General features: G+C 39.6%; 2 protein-coding genes across 2 annotated transcripts in view; both read left to right on the top strand.

The window, feature by feature from the left end:
* The first annotated feature begins 255 nt into the window (after nt 1–255).
* On the top strand, nt 256–1,523 carry LOC116753439 (DNA-directed RNA polymerases I, II, and III subunit RPABC4-like). Its single transcript, XM_032631207.1, has one exon. The coding sequence runs from the start codon at nt 310–312 to the stop codon at nt 484–486; it is 177 nt and encodes a 58-aa protein (XP_032487098.1). The 5' UTR covers nt 256–309; the 3' UTR covers nt 487–1,523.
* An 8,152-nt stretch (nt 1,524–9,675) lies between these two features.
* LIPH (lipase H) overlaps nt 9,676–17,481 on the top strand; it is a 45,757-nt gene continuing 37,951 nt past the window's right edge. The window contains exon 1 of the mRNA XM_032630823.1: nt 9,676–9,834. Within this exon, the coding sequence (XP_032486714.1) occupies nt 9,786–9,834 (49 nt within the window). The 5' untranslated portion in view covers nt 9,676–9,785. The remainder of the gene's footprint in view (nt 9,835–17,481) is intronic.

Below are 17,481 nucleotides of genomic sequence, written 5' to 3'. Positions count from 1 at the left end.
ATCCCACATGCCGCGGAACGGCTGGGCCGGTGAGCCATGGCCGCTGAGCCTGCGCGTCCGGAGCCTGTGCTCCGCAACGGGAGAGGCCACAACAGTGAGAGGCCTGCGTACCGCAAAAAAAAAAAAAAAAAAAAAAAAAAAGAATGAAATTAGAACACTCCCTAACACCATACACAAAAATAAACTCCAAATGGATGAAGGACCTAAATGTAAGACCGGACACTATAAAACTCTTAGAGGGGACATAGCGGTGAGTCAGAATCTGTTTGCAAGCACAGAGAAGTTTCTCCATGTTATGTGGGTACAACAATGGACACCCAGAAGGACGTTCAACTCCCAAAGCAACAGCCAATGATATATATCTGTGGAGAATGTCACACAGAAAATGAAATAAAATCAAGGGATCCAATCCAATGCACAGAATGTGGATACAGAATAATGCACAAGAAAAGGACTAAAAGATTGGTGGGTTTTGATGCTCGATGAAACACGAAATTCAGAGGAATATCTTCATTTGTATTTGGATTTGCTGTTAATATTGTATAGCTTTTGATTAGTGTACTTTATGAATACAACTATACACACGTTTTCATTTTAAAAGCCATGTTGTATTTAGGTATCTACTAATAGTTTATATAAGGACATTATTTTTTGTTCAGTTACATGGTTTGTAATTTAATTTTATTGTATATGTAATCTGACACACAATGAAGGTTAAAAGTGCTTCCCCAAACTACACTTTAATCAAATTCTAGAATCATCTGGCACCCTTGTTAAAAATGAAGTTTGCTAGGGCCCTCTAAAGGTCTGATTAAGTAAGTTCCTAGGAAACCACTGTTTTACATCACCAATTGTTTGTAAACTCTCCAGCATCATTTTGTATAGAGTATACCAATGCACTTACCGTCAGTGTGCATATCTCATTTTGAGTTAAAATTTTCATTTGTTAACTTGGCATAGGCCTTTCTGTATTTGTATATAATGCTTGGCTACTTTTTAAATCTTTGGCAAGGGAAAAGAAACTTTAATGGTTGCTTTCTATAAGGCAAAGTCAACCCGAAGTAAAGTGGATGAAGCAGACTATTAAGGCAGGTACAATTTCCCAGGTGTAATCATCCATTAAGGTAGAAACTCTGCTTTCAGGATATTAAAAAAATGAGTTGGTTTACACTGAATTGTTGGATGACTGTTTAAAGCTTTTGCCTTGATCTTAGGGATATGGATGCTCAGATACTCCATCTGTTCCAGGATTCAATTAGATATATTTCAACTTTGTTAATAGCTTTGTGCGTCTCTCACATTCAAAGTATTAACCATACCATTTTTTAAAAAAAGAGGTATTTCTACTACCATCCTCAAATAGTAAGTTCTATAAATTTATTATGTGCTATACAAAGTACTACCATACTCAAGATTTTTAAAGAGTGCTTCCTTGGTCCAGGTTTTCCTGGACCGTGGCTTTCATAATCTTGTAATTCTGCCATGTTCCTTCTTGAGCTTGTCCTTTCTATACAAGAGTCCCAGTAAATATCTCTTTACAACCACCACAACAACAAAACTCTTAGAGGAAAACATAGGAAGAACACTCTTTGACATAAATCACAGCAAGATCTTTTTTGACCCACCTTCTAGAGTAATGGAAATAAAAAACAAAAATAAACCAAGGGGACCTAATGAAACTTAAAAGCTTTTGCACAGCAAAGGAAACAGTAAACAAGACAAAAAGACAACCCTCAGAAGGGGAGAAAATATTTACAAACGAAGCAACTAACAAAGGATTAAACTCCAAAATATACAAACAGCTCATGCAGCTCAATATGAAAAAAACAAACAACCCAATCAAAAAATGGGCAGAAGACCTAAATAGACATTTCTCCAAAGAAGACATACAGATGGCCAAGAAGCACATGAAAAGCTGTTCAACATCACTAATTATTAGAGAAATGCAAATCAAAACTACAATGAGGTATCACCTCACACCAGTTAGAATGGGCATCATCAGAAAATCTACACACAACAAATGCTGGAGAGGGTGTGGAAAAAAGGGAACACTTTTGCACTGTTGGTGGGAATGTAGATTGATACAGCCACTATGGGTAACAGTATGGAGGTTCCCTAAAAAGTAAAAATAGAATTACCATATGACCCAGCAATCCCACTACTGGGCATATACTCAGAGAAAACCACCATTCAGAGAGACACATGCACCCCAATGTTCATTGCAGCACTATTTACAATAGCCAGGTCATGGAAGCAACCGAAATGCCCATCGACAGACAAATGGATAAAGAAGAAGTGGTACATATATACAATAGAATATTACTCAGCCATAAAAAGGAATGAAATTGGGTCATTTGTAGAGACATGGATGGACCTAGAGACTGTCATACAGAGTGAAGTAAGTCAGAAAGAGAAAAACAAATACCGTATATTAATGCATATATGTGGAACCTAGAAAATGGTACAGATGAACCGGTTTGCAAGGCAAAAACTGAGACACAGATGTAGAGAACAAACGTATGGACACCAAGGGGGGAAAGCGGCAGGGGGGTGGTGGTGGGATGAATTGGGAGATTGGGATTGACATGTATACACTAATATGTATAAAATGGATGACTAATAAGAACCTGCTGTATAAAAAAAATAAAATAAAATAAAATTCAAAAAATAAAACATTTCTATACAAAAAAAATTATAAATAATTTTTTTTTAAAGTTGCGCACACATGTTGGGGAGGGTCCTGGGACCAGTCAGGTGTGAAAAAAGGAACAAGATAATTAGCCAAAGGCAAACAAAGACCTGGAAGGACTGTCCTATTTAAATATTAATTTAAATCACCTAGTTCCTGCACTCTTTGTTCAGGATGCCCATAAGCTTTCTCTCTGGGTATGTATTTCTGCCTAGTTTCTGTCTTAAATAAACAAACTTTATGCTCTGTGTGCTCTCCCATACCTTGTACTGTGTCTCTAATAATAAACTTTGTACCTATTTTTACAGTTTTTGCCTCCTTGAAACATTCTTGCTTTCAATTGGGGGAAAGGGCCAGGGCCACTTTCTTTCTAGCCTCTAGTCCCTGGTGGTCTAGCGGCTAGGATTCATGATTTTCATCCAGGCTACCCAGGTCCAATTCCTGGGCAGGGAACTAAGATCTCTCTTCAGGACTGCTCACTGCTGTCTCTCCGAGATCAATTAGACCAACTCAGTAACACAAACCCATCAAAATCACTGTCTTTCAAGACCTGATCATTTCTCGCACCATTGCAATAGCTGCCTCTTCTTCTACCCTATCCTTTTTTTGTTGTTTTTGCGGTATGCGGGCCTCTCACTGCTGTGGCCTCTCCCGTTGCGGAGCACAGGCTCCGGAAGCGCAGGCTCAGCGGCCATGGCTTACGGGCCCAGCCGCTCTGCAGCACGTGGGATCCTCCCGGACCAGGGCACGAACCCATGTCCCCTGCATCGGCAGGCGGACTCTCAACCACTGCACCACCAGGGAAGCCCTACCCTGTCCTTCTTCTATGTATTTTCAGGATCTTTTTCTGTCTTTTGTTGTCATTGGTGTTCTTTTGTTGCCTTTTGTTGTTGTTGTTAAGGAAGGTAAGTTTATATTATTGTTGTTTTAAAAATTTTTTTTGTCTATTTATTTGTTTATTTTTGGCTGCGTTGGGTCTTCGTTGCTGCCCGCGGGCTTTCTCTAGTTTTGGCGAGCAGGGGCTACTCTTCGCTGGTGGTGCGCGGGCTTCTCACTGCAGTGGCTTCTCTTGTTGTGGAGCATGGGCTCTAGGCGTGTGGGCTTCAGTAGTTGTGGCACGCAGGCTCAGTAGTTGTGGCTCATGGGCTCTAGAGCACAGGCTCAGTAGTTGTGGCTCACAGGCTTAGCTGCTCCGCGGCATGTGGGATCTTCCCGGACCAGGGCTCAAACCCATGTACCCTGCATTGGCCGGTGGATTCCTAACTACTGTGCCACCAGGGAAGCCCTGTTGTTCGTATTTATTAAGGAAAGTAATTTATAAGTTACATTTCTAGTTTCCTGTTACTGAATCACTAAAAATGGTTTGGTTGACTTTCACCAAATTTGGGAGGTTTGTTTGGAGTAAGTCTGACTTAAAATATGTGGCAATGCTAACATTTACATTGGATGGCCCTAGGGAGAACCTCAAAAAGAGAGACAGGTATCTCTGGGAGCAGCTGAAAGTGAGGTGCAGGCAGAAGAGGAGGGAGCCACCTGGTAAGGAATACTCTCTTAATTTAGACAGCGTGAGCCCCTCAAATGGTTCACAATGGTTCCAAATGGATGCCCAAGCCATAAGTCACAAGGATAGACCTTCCAAATGCCAGGAGTAGACTTTTCCATAGAGTCTTGCACAGACAACTTTGTGTGTACGCTCCAGGGAATAACTGTCCAATGAAGGTGCAGGATTCTCATGACAAATGCTTGGGAAGCCAGCTAAATAAAAGTAAAAACCAGACTCTAATATCAGTATTTTAAAACAACAGTTTAAGGTCCAAGTAAATCTAAAAAACATGGTACCAATGGACTTTAAGTATTGAACATTCCCCTGAAATTTTTGTTGATCTTTTTTTTTTAAATGAAATTTTAGTAAGTAAAAAGCATTTTGCCTCTGTCTTGCCATTGTGCAAGGCCTTGCTAGAGCAGTCTCTCTTTGAAATGTTCTGAGCAGCACTCCAAAAACAAGCGGTTACTGAGAGCAGTGGACTTGCACTGATTTTGTTCAATACATTGTTTGTAAGGAAGTCATGCTTTCTAAAACAAAGTAGCTCTATTCAATGAAAAATACTTCTTAGGCCAGAAAAGTAGTATGTAGACATTTTCTTTCTTTTTTTGTAATGAACTACCAAAAAAATTATTCACATAATAATGTTAGTAAGTTAGCATAAAAATATTATTTTATATGTATATTATTTATTACATTTATTATATATGATCATACAATATTTATATTTGTTTGTATTATTAAGTAATAGTAATACATTAACATATAAATAGGTGAACAAGAAAAAAATCTAGTTCCCATTGTCTTGAAGATAAAAAGCCAATATCCTAAGCATGACATAAAGTTCTTCACAACCTGTCTTCAAATTACTTTATCATTTCCTATTCATACACACCGAACTCTCAATCCACACTTCTTTTATGCCTCCAAGTTCATTCCCTCTGCCTGGAATGCCTTGCTTCCTTCTTCTTCACCTCGTAAACTGCTGCCTAGTCTTTGAAACCCAGCTCATTATATACCCTACCAAGCGTAAGGTAGACAGCTAGCGGGAAGCAGCCACATAGCACAGGGAGATCAGCTCGGTGCTTTGTGACCGCCTGGAGGGGCGGGATAGGGAGGGTGGGAGGGAGGGAGACGCAAGAGGGAAGAGATATGGGAACATATGTATATGTATAACTGATTCGCTTTGTTGTAAAGCAGAAACTAACACACCATTCTAAAGCAATTATACCCCAATAAAGATGTTAAAAAAAAAAAAAAAGACTCTTCCTGTGTGAAACTTTTCCAACGGCTCCTCCCTGGGATTCCTAGCACCTCACTGCTTTCTCCTCAGTTCCCCTATGGAATGTGTACCCAAATCTCTATATTATATTGTATTGTAGTAGTAGTAGCTGCAGCAGCAGCAGTAGTAGTGATAGCAGTAGAAGTAGTAGTAGTGGTAGTACTGTGTCTGTCTCCTTGAGGGAAGGAGCCATCTCCTACTTTTTCCTTATTATATTTTTAATGGAAGCTCAAGAAATGTTCAATAAATGAAGGAATGAAGAAATGAAACAGGGACTTCCCTGGTGGTCCAGCGTTTAAGACTCCATGCTCTCAATGCAGGGGGCCCAGGTTTGATCCCTGGTCAGGGAACTAGATCCCACATCCACAACGAAAATCCTGCATGCTGCAACTAAGACTCAGTGCAGCCAAATAAATAAGCAAATAAATACATTTTTTAAATGAAATTAAACAAATACATAGATTTGGAGAAAGTTACCCTGATCTCCTTATAGAATATGACTCAAGGAAACAGACTTACCTTTCCAAACCTGGACCTCAAGTGAGAAATTGCAGGGCCACTGTTGCGGATGAAAAGACAAAAGGACATTATAGCGAGTCATATACCAGCTTGGAGCCCTAGACCAGGGCGGGAGGGGACACAGTTCAACTTTTCTGACTGTTGAAGTCAAGGAGAGTTATAAAACCACCTCCCCTCTGTTCCATTACACTTCCATACCTGTTTTTCCTGTCCCTTCGTTTGGAAGCTTACCTGCCTCTTTCTACTGTGCTCTCTGTAGCAAGTGATTTCTAGGTTAAAAAAAAAAAAAAGCCAGTACATAATACTAAATTGGAAATGAGGAAAATTCTAATGTTCCTGAGTTGTCATTTATCAGTGTCATAGCACTGAGAAAACTGACCATTATTCATTCTTATCTAGCTGATGAGAAATGAAGAAATGGTTTTCCTTAGAATATCTTTGAATAAATGTTATCATTCAAATGGTTAGGAGTTGGCAGATCATTTGGAATTTTTAAAACCTTTTATTTGGAAATAATTATTGGTTCATAGGAAGTTGAAAAATAGTACAGGCATGTCCCTTGTACACTCACCCAGTTTCCCACAATTGTAACATCTTATATAAGAAGTTACAAAACCAGAAAATCAAACTATCAGAAATTGCACTATCAAAGCCAGAAAATCGACTTTGGTACAATTCATAGACCTTACTTAGATTTTACCACTTTTATATGCACTCATTTGTGTGTGTGTATTGGGGGGGAGGGGTTCTAAGCAACCTTATCACACGTGTAGATTCCTGTAATCACCACTACTGTTAGACCCAAACGGTCTACGAGGGATTCCAACTCGCCCAAGAACCGCCAAGAGTCGAGAGCCGCTGCAACACGCAAGAGGTTTATTAGGAGCCGATGCACCGGGGTTCCCTGAACCTCACGCAGGAGGCCGATGGGGAACCCCTAAAAGCGGAATCACATACTTTTTATAGGTTTATTTACTCATAGGGCGGGTATATTCTCACAATGATTGGGTAAATGTGGTGACTTTTGAATTCATCGGCTTAGGAACTTTTGTCCCACCTTCTGGCCGTTATAGTTGTCTGTTCATTGTGGCGGTTAGGGCGTATACCTGTTACGGGCAACTGGAAAATTACCCGCTGTCTGGCAAGTCCCCGTCAACTGAAAAACTCCAAGAATTGGTTTCGATAGGGAGAAGGAGTGGCGCACGATAGGGAGAAGAATTGGTTTCGATAGGGAGAAGGAGTGGCGCACGATAGGGAGAAGAATTGGTTTACGGGAACAAGTGAGGGGGTGGAAAGTCCCTAAAGGCCCCACACTACAATCAAGGGAAGGAAGTAATCCACCTCTCAAAGACTCCTTGTGCTAACCCTTTATCACCCATTTTCTGTTCATCCCTTCCTCACTCCTCCCCCAATCCTTTAGAATGTTTTATGTTTTTTTATATTTGATATTTTTCACTACCCCAAAAAGAGGAGATGAGTTCTCCCACTGATTCTTGTGCTGTCCTGAATGCTGGAAGTAGAAGGGAGCACACAGCTAGGAAGTTAGGGGACTTTCTGTACCCCCAGCAGGACAATCATTAATAGTAACACAAAGAGGCCTCCCAACGGAAATGATTCTTATTCCTATAATTGGCTAGTTTCCAGAAAAATGTACATTGGCTCTGTCTAGATAAACATTTGGCATGGTACTAAAACTGATAGGAATTCAACAAATTTTATCAGGCAAGTACACTGAGCCAACAGGGGCAATGCATTCCATAACACGTTCCTAACAGAATGTGAAACAATTCTCCATTTGTTCCAGAGGGCAGTTGTTTTCAAATTAGTAAAGCTTACTGCAAATGGAGAAAAAGAAAAACTAACAGGCCACCTATTTGGTTTTCTTATTTATGTATCCTTAATTTATTTCTCCAAGCAGGAGACAAAATACCAAAACAGACAAGTGGTGGCTAAAATTATTCACCTGAAACATCACTGCTAAAAGGTCCTCTTCATTCCTACATTCCCACAAAGCTTGTCCACCTAATCCTTCTTAGTACTGTGTGGCTCACCTTCTGAGGGGAGGGAAAGGTGACTGTGTGACCAGTTAGGTAATAACAATAGTTACCAAGTGGTGAGCGCACTTACCCTTGGTAGTAGGCACAGTGCCAAGAACTTGACTTACAATATCTCATTTAATCCATATAACAACCTGGTGAGATGTGTAGTTTTATCATCTTCATTCTACAGTGGAGAAAACGAAGAGTTAGAGAACTTAAATGTTTTGGTTAAGGCCACTCAACTAGTGAGTAGAAGACATGGGATTTGAACCCAGGTCAGTGGACCACTGGTAGGGAGCCTTGGCGTTCATTAGGTCTGAGGTGTGACACAGAAATCCATATACGATACTTTTAAAAGTTCCCCCAGTGATTCTGATGTACTGATTACTTGGAGAGCATTGCTAGAATCCGCTTCCTACAAGGAATGGGGCGCAGGCGCAGAGAATTGTATGAGTATAATTTCTCATATAATTTCTCAAACTTATATGAGAAAACTGATAAACTTATATGAGAGATGCTGTCACTTCATAAACAATGCTAAATGACTAGTAAATTTTGCCTATGCTTTGCCTATGCATTTTGCCTATGAAAATGTATTCTTAAGTTGTTTCTGTATTTATTCATCTATTTTTCAGTTCTTCGGACCACCATCACAAGCCTGAGTAAGTGTTGCAAGTACTTCTACCAGAGAGAGAATTAAATTACTGTGCAGCTATGGAGCACAAATTCAGTTACTTCCAAATTTGAGGTGGATGGATTCTGGCCTAGTTCTCTATTTAAAGCTTTTTCGTCTATTTTTCCTTGAAGAAGAAGAAGAAGGGGAGGAGGAAGAAGGGAGGGGAGGGGAGGGGATGGAGGGGAGGGGAGGGGAGGGGTGAAAGGGGAGGAGGAGAAAGGGGAAGGGGAGGAGGAAGAAGAAGGAAGAACAACTAAGAGAGAGATGGGAAAAAATAAAAATAAAGATATATAGAACCATTTTAAAAGTTGCCTTTAGGGCTTCCCTGGTGGCACAGTGGTTGAGAGTCTGCCTAACGATGCAGGGGATGCAGGTTCGTGCCCCGGTCCAGGAGGATCCCACATGCCTTGGAGCGGCTGGGCCCGTGAGCCATAGCCGCCGGGTCTGCACGTCCGGAGCCTGTGCTCCGCAGCGGGAGAGGCCACAGCAGTGAGAGGTCCTCGTACCGCAAAAAAATTTTAAAAAGTTGCCTTTAATCTGAAGCATATTTTTACAAATATAGGTACTTGATTAGACTTAAAATGTTCTTAATAAAATCTGAAGACTGCCCTCTAAGAAATAAGTGTGTAAATAAACCAAAAAGTAGTTTTGTATACACAGGTCAACAGAAGACTAACTGGATTTGTTTCATTCACAAAAACAAGAGGGGAAAATGTCTCAAATCACACTTGATTTCAACACACCAAGCCAAACGCCCACAAAGAATGAAACTATTTTGAACTCATCATTCTGCACATACATAATATCAAGATATGCATAAAATTGTGTAAGCAGAAATGTACCTGACCTTTTATTGAAAAGGGGAGGAGTCACATATCCTGAAAGGGTTGGGACCTGCCTGCAGTCTCTTGGGAGCTTCCTGTTGTCACCACACCTCTGGGTTAGTTATCTGAGCTCTCTCTGAGGGGAAAGTCTAAGACTCTGGGAAGGAAATCATTCTTCTTGTGAATGCGACACACACTGTCTCCAGTTTCCATATGCTGAGATTATACTTCCTCATCAGTTTGATGTGCTTGGTGAGATCAGGTTGGTCATATATTGAATGGTTTTCTTAATTATTTAACAAATATTTAGTATAACTGTCATTTTATCATCCCAGTTCCTTCATTGGACTTTTTAAGTTTCACACAGTGATTTTTCAGGAAAGAAGATATGGATTAAGTGAAATTTTGAATTCTGAAAAAACTTTATTTTTCCTCAGTAGTAAAAGAAACGATTATTCCTTTGAATTAGCCTGTTCTTCTGATGTACAAAACTTAAATATGCTGAAAAATCTAGTATTTTTTCTTTCATAGTTCATTTTTCTGTGCCTTTCCACTTCTATGAAATAAGATCATTTACTTTCTGAGAATTTTAAATTTTATTTTACTGTAATATCTAATACAGAGAGGACAGGTTTTTACAGCTTTCATGCATCGTGTTTACTTAAATTATTTTTATTTAAAAAAATATGATTTTATATGTGTAAACCTCTTGGAATGGTGCCTGGCATATTGATTACTTAAAATTGTTAATCATAATGGAGAAATAAAAATTAAAACAGTAATGTACACAGCAAGGTAATAAAAATAAAGTGAAATGCTTTTTTTTTAAAGAAAAGCTCAACACTTCTCAGCTTTTTAGGAATCCAGTACTTTTTCACATAGTTTATTGTAATGAAGACTGGTACAATTTTTCTGAAGGGAAGTATGTTATATATTAGGACCCATAAAAATGTTCATGCCCTTTGAAACTAGTAAAACCATTGCTGGGAATTTGTTCTAAAGAAATATCTTGTAAAAGAAAAACAAAGAACCTATATACAAAGAATGATTCTAACTCTGTTATTTATAATAAGTTAAAACTAGATACAGCAGAAATGTTCCTACATACAGGAATGGATAAAGTACAGTGTAACAACTTTTAAAAATACGTAGCCATTAAAATAATTCTGAAGCTATGCAGAAATGTGCAAACATGTTTATAACATAACGCAAAGTCAAAAAAGCAGAACTCAATTTTGTAGATAAACTAAGATTACAACTATGCAAAAATCATGTGTGTATGCCTGTAAATAAAGTTTATAAGGGAAATGGAAAATTAATATAGTTGTATTAGGATTTCAGGCTTATAAATAACTTTTTCTTAATTTGTGCTTTTGAAGTTGATTTAATAGTAAGTTAAAATTAAACTAGTGATGATATTTTAAATTGAGAATTCAATGTTTTAAAGTTTGTGTGTGTTATCACTTAAAAAAAAATTTTTTTTTGTTCGCGAGGCATGGGGGATCCCCGGCCCCTGAGGGGACCAGGGATAGAACCCTTGTCCCCTGCAGTGGAAGCACGGAGTCTTAACTACTGGACTGCCAGGGAAGTCCCTAAAATTTTAAAAAATAAAATAAATTTAGGGATAGCTTAAGGGGAGTGGGAACTAACCTTAACACAAAAACCTGATGGTAATTTGTGAGTACTTTCTTCCAGTCTCCCATTACATACCTCAGTTTAAAAAGCTGGCAATTAATTTTTTGTGACCCGCCTTTTTAAAAAAATGTATTTTTAAATTAATTTTAAAATTTGAAGTATACTTGATTTACAATGATTCAGGTGTACAGCAAAGTGATTCAGTTCATATATGTATATACATATATATATGTATATATATATATTCATTTTCAGATTCTTTCCCATTGTAGGTTATTACAAGATCCTGAATATAGTTCCCTGTGCTATACACTAGGTCTTTGTTTATCTATTTTATATATAGTAGTGTGTATCAGTTAATCTCAAATTCCCAATTTATCCCTCCCCAACCTTTCCCCTGGTAACCATTGACCTGCCTTTTTACTTAATGTTATCTCATCAGTAAAGTCTCGTTTTAAGTCATTCCATACCCACTGCTGCATGATAGAATCTAAGCAGATAGATATACATCACAATAAACTTCCATAGCTAGAAAGAAAAAATATAAAAAACATAATTATAGCTGTAAGCTAAATCCGTACTTCTCAGTATCTGCAAAACCGTGAACTGAGAACTCTCTTGGGGGAGGGTGTTGAATAATATGCAGAAAGTATTGATCACAAATACATTGACTTTTTGTTTTTCCCTTCCTTGGCTTGCAGTCCAAACATTAGCAAGTGATTAAGATGTGACTCTGAAATCCCAAGAATACAGGTCACTTACTTACAGAGATTTTTATTTTGTTGTTCTAACCTTTGTGAAATCATGATAGGAATGTTTGCCGTACTCTTACTAGCGTACAAAGCAATGGCTAGCAAACTCTAGTGTGCGCTGGAATCATTTGGGGAATTTGGTAAAAATGCAGAGACTCTAATCTCCAGAGATCCAAACTCTGGGTCTGGGGTGAGGTCCTGGAATCTGCATTTCAAACAAACTCACGAGGTTTTTCAGTTTGTAGGTGGTTCAAGGAACACAGGCTGATAAGTATTCTTCTAAATTAAGGCTGCTTGTCATAAGTATTTTACTTATTTATTTAAAATTTATTTATTTAGGGCTGCGTTGGGTCTTCCTTGTTGCGTGCGGGCTTTCTCTAGTTGCAGCAAGCGGGGGCTATTCTTTGTTGCAGTGTGTGGGCTTCCCATTGCGGTGGCTTCTCTTGTTGAGCACGGGCTCTAGGCGTGCGCGGGCTCAGTAGCTGTGGCTTGTGGGCTCTAGAGCGCAGGCTCAATAGTTGTGGTGCGCGGGCTTAGTTGCTCTGAGGCTTGAACTGGTGTCCCCTGCATTGGCAGGCGAATTCTTAACCACTGCGTCACCAGAGTAGTCCCTGTCATTAGTATTTTTAAAAGTTACTCTGCCATCGATATTTTGTCCTGTGGCAACTTGTGTAAAACTAGGTAGATATTTTCCTAGAGAAAATAGCTCAGTGCCAAAATTAGAGAGAGAATTGTTTCCTCGGATATTGGAAGCTCTCTTCAGATTGATTTATAACTCTGTGTGTGTGTGTGTCTGTGACTCATCCTTCTCCAACCCAGCGGAGACAAAGGTGAGTGAGGGGGTGGAGCGTGAATGTGCATATTTATGCACATGATTAAGAGATGAGAGTGAGGAAATCAGGCATCTCATTTGTTTTCTGGGTTATATCCTAAAGAAATCCAAGCTGGTGGTTAAAAGCAAAGATGTCCTTCCAACCAAGAGGGAATTTGGCCTGTACGCTTCTTGCCTGTCTCTGCCTTGGGTAAAAGAGAAACAGATATTCCAGCAGTTTTGGCTCTGGCCGACTGTGAACCCGTCACAATCTGGCTCAGGATGGATTTTTAGTGCCAAATTCAGTGTGGTTCTCTGCATAAAAAAAATAAACTTTTCAGATGAAAAAAAAAATCAATAGAATTTCATTGTAGGGACATGTCACCTCCCCCTTCTCCTTCTCTCTTCAAAGTAGGAGTCCAGCTCATTTTCTAATCTCTCCAAGTCAAAGTTTCTGGGCTAAAGAGGTGTTTATTTCTGAGACTTTGGGAAGTTCCTGCAGAACAGTATTTTCAGGCAAGCCTAAGAGTGTGCTCAGACGTGGGTTTCTGGAAAGCTCCTAACTCCATCAGTTAATGTGTGGTGAGCTGTGTGTCCTGGGCACTGACCGGCCGGCATCCACCACCGGCAGGCAAAATACTCAACAGTGTATCCCTTAATCTAGGTCTGAATCTCAGTAAATATTTTCAGGTTGCATGGAGTCAATATACCTGTCTGTGGACCTCTGCTCTAAAGAAGTTATTCATACACATTTGCGTCACGTTTGGAGGTGGGGAGAATGAGAGCTTGAGCCCGCCTCGGAGCCCAAAACTTGACATGAAAGAAGTGTGAGTCAGGGTCCTGCCTGTTGTACTTCCTGACTGGATATGAGGCAGCAAGGTGAAATTAGGTGGAATTTCACCGCTGTCACTGCGGGTTGGAGATTAGTAGACTAAACTTCACCAACCATGGGTCTGAGAGAAACTGATACTTTCATGTTTAATAAACTGACTCGGCCATATTGAGAGGTTTTGCTCATTGACTCTCATAGAATCTCAGAACCATCTCTCTCTTCGCTCCACTCACAATTGCTTCATTGGTGGCTTATTTCTATCTACAATTCCATCTTCTCTCTTCACAGACACCTCTTTGGATATGAATGAGGAGTTTCCTCTTTCTGCAGGAGTTTTCCCCCAATCAGAGTTGTGGGAGCTGAAATCAGTTCCTCCAAAGGCAGGTAGAAGCTAAAAAGCCAGAACTGAGCATGACTCTTAGATAGCATGGGCAGCTTCATTTAGCTGCAGGGCAGTGTGTCTTGCGAATACAGAGTCAAAGGATCCTATGGAAGTTTCATCAGAAAGGAAGCGAGGTTGTCAGTGATCAGTCTGAGGGCATCACACTTTTCTATCCAACTGGGACTCATATAAAATAAATCAATTTAGGGAAACAAATGTCTCCCTGTTTTCTTGGCTGTAGCCTAAAGAAACATAGCCGGTGGATAAAAGCTAGGGATAATCTTTCCAACCAAGAGGGCATTTTGTCTAACCAACCCAATTTTATGTGGTAAAGGTAAAACAAAACAACAGCTGTATTAATCCCTAAGTCTGAGAATAAGAGTGATTTGTTTTGCACAGAAACAGCTCCAATCCCTCCCTCACAGCCAATGGACTGACCAGAGTGGGTGGCGGAGGGGCAGGGGTGCTTTATTTAGCCTGCAGTGGTAGAAAATGAAGGTCTATCAACCTCAGTTTCCAAGGGGAAAGAAAACAAATTGGAAAACTGGGAGCCTGATTTGATTGCAACAGAAAAAGGGAAACTTCTGCCCAGTCACTTCCAAAAGACTTTTCGTCTTTTTTTTTTTTCACTCTTTCCATGAAAGCATGAAATTACAGGAGCCATTTTTAAGAAACAGTTTTATTGAGATATAAAACACATACCATACAATTCACCCACTTAAAGTGTTTTTTTGTATATTCACATATATGTGCAATTGTCACCAGTCAATTTTAGAACACTTTCATGACTCCAAAACGGAACCCAGTACCCTTTAACTATTGCACCCCATCTCTCCATCTCCTCCCATCCCCCAGCCCTAAGCAACCACTAATCTACTTTCTGTCTCTATAGATTTCCCTATTCTGGACATTTCATATGTATAGAGTCATATAATATGTGGTCTTTTGTGACTGGCATCTTTCACTTATTGTATTGTTTTCAAGACTCATCCTTATTGTAGCATGTGGAACTATGTTTGTTAACTAACAGGTATTTAATAGCAAAAACACCCTGCTTGATATAAAGGTGAGAAAACACCTATCTGACCAACATTCTAATTACAAGAGTAAAGTATGGTTATTTTTAGGTCTTTTAATTAAAATTTAAGAAAAAGGAAATTTCTTGATATATTAATTTTTTTAGATTAGGGTTATCTTTTGTTCGTAAGAAAGTCCTGGAAATTTGTTTTCTTAAGTAGATGCAAGAGGCATCCTTTCAAATAAGTTAGTTTGCAGATCTTAGAATTTCATTTCTAAAAGGAATGCTAGAGTTAGCTAAATGGCTAAGGAATGAGGAATCAACACCTCATTTTAATATGAGAAAACTGATGACCCAAATAGGTTGTTTGTTTACCTTGTTAATGACACAGCCAGAAACAAACACAGTTCTTTGGCCAGGGAGAAGCACTGTCACCTGTATACTGACTAATAAAGCTTCCCTTTTTCAAATCCTTGGTTGGATTAAGGAAACTAAAATGATGGAAGGGGGACTTCCCTGGTGGCACAGCGGTTAAGAATCCGCCTGCCAATGCAGGGAACATGGGTTCGGGCCCTGGTCCGGGAAGATCCCACATGCCGCAGAGCAATTAAGCCCGTGTGCCACAACTATTGAGCCTGCTCTCTAGAGCCCATGAGCCACAACTACTGAAGCCCATGCGCCTAGAGCCCATGCTTCGCAACAAGAGAAGCCACCACAACGAGAAGCCCGTGCACCGCAGCAAAGAGTAACCCACTGCTCTCTGCAAATAGAGAAAGCCCGCGCGCAGCAACCAAGACCCAACACAGCCAAAAAAAAAAAAAAAAAAAAAAAGTTGGAAGGAAGGAATTTATTGAGCACTTATTTTATATCAAATCCCACACTGTGATTTACTTATTTTATTTAGTCTTCATAACAACCCTAAAAGATCAATACTATTAACCAAACTTATCATCAACATCATCATCAATTACTAGTTTTTTGGCATCTATTATGTATCATGTAACGCTTTAGATACTTCATAGGCATTTTCTCTCATTCTCACATCAGTCCTGATGGCAGGGCTGGGATTACAGTGAGGCGAGTGAGGCACTCACTAGGTGCAAAATTTAAGGGTGGAAGGGACACCAAAATAGTCATCAAGATCAGTCATATTTATGACTTTTTAATGCAATAAAAATATTTTATTTTGTGATATTTTAATGCAACATTTAAGTGATATTTTAATATATAAATAATATTTTACTACCGTTTAATGTTTAATGCAAACAATAATCTGCATATCATTAATAATGCATATTATAATGCATAGATGATATTTTAATGCAATATTTTTTTTTTTTTTTTATGCGTTACGCGGGCCTCTCACTGCTGTGGCCCCTCCCGTTGCGGAGGACAGGCTCCGGACGCGCAGGCCCAGCGGCCATGGCTCACGGTCCCAGCCGCTCCGCGGCATGCGGGATCCTCCCAGACCGGGGCACGAACCCGTGTCCCCTGCATCGGCAGGCAGACTCCCAACCACTGCGCCACCAGGGAAGCCCCTAATGCAATATTTTTAAAAGATCAAAAATCATTGCAGGGCTTCCCTGGTGGCGCAGTGATTGAGAGTCTGCCTGCTAATGCAGGGGACATGGGTTCGTGCCCCGGTCCAGGAAGATCCCACATGCCGCGGAGCGGCTGGGCCCGTGAGCCATGGCTGCTGAGCCTGTGCGTCTGGAGAGACCACAGCAGTAAGAGGCCCGCGTACCGCAAAAAAAAAAAAAAAAAAAAAAAAAAAAAAAAAAAAAAAAAAAAAAAAAAATCATTGCAAATATATGATGAACAAAATGTCAAAAATTTTAATAAGATATACTATTGATTGTTTTACAAGTCTGTGTTGTTGTACAACAGGAAAAATCATCTCTACTTGGCTGGAATTCCTGGGTCCATGACAACTCACTTCGTTGCTAGGCGGTTTACAAGGATTGACAATGGTGTATGAACAGATTAAATAAGGAAGGTCTATTTTTCACTTGTTTCAAAATATGGGAGGATATTTTGATAAATATATATTTATATAAATATGTATATTTATATGGTGTGGTTTTTCTTTTGCCTTGGGCTCAATATGGCTCTGCAAAGCACCGCCTGACAGATTGGCACTATTATGATCATTTTATACATGCAAAACTGAGACCTAGAGAGGTTGGGTAATTAATTACCAGAGGTCACATAGCTAGTAGGCAATGGAATTGAACCACAAACCTAGGTTTGTCTCCAAAACCCAAGCTCTTTCCAAAATTGTGTTGTGTTTCTGTTTAAGACATTAGACCAGGGTTGGCAAACTTCTTCTGTAGAGAGACATATAGTAAATATTTTCAGCTTTGTGGGCCAGTGGTCACTGTTAAACTACTCATCTTTGCCTTATAGCAGGAAAACAGCTATAGGCAGTACACTAATGAGCATGGCTGGATTTGGCCCGGGGGCAGTCATACACTGGATT

The sequence above is a fragment of the Phocoena sinus genome, chromosome 4, assembly GCF_008692025.1.
Source record: "Phocoena sinus isolate mPhoSin1 chromosome 4, mPhoSin1.pri, whole genome shotgun sequence".
Taxonomy (NCBI): Eukaryota; Metazoa; Chordata; class Mammalia; order Artiodactyla; family Phocoenidae; genus Phocoena; species Phocoena sinus.
This window is presented reverse-complemented; position numbering and strand designations above follow the sequence as displayed.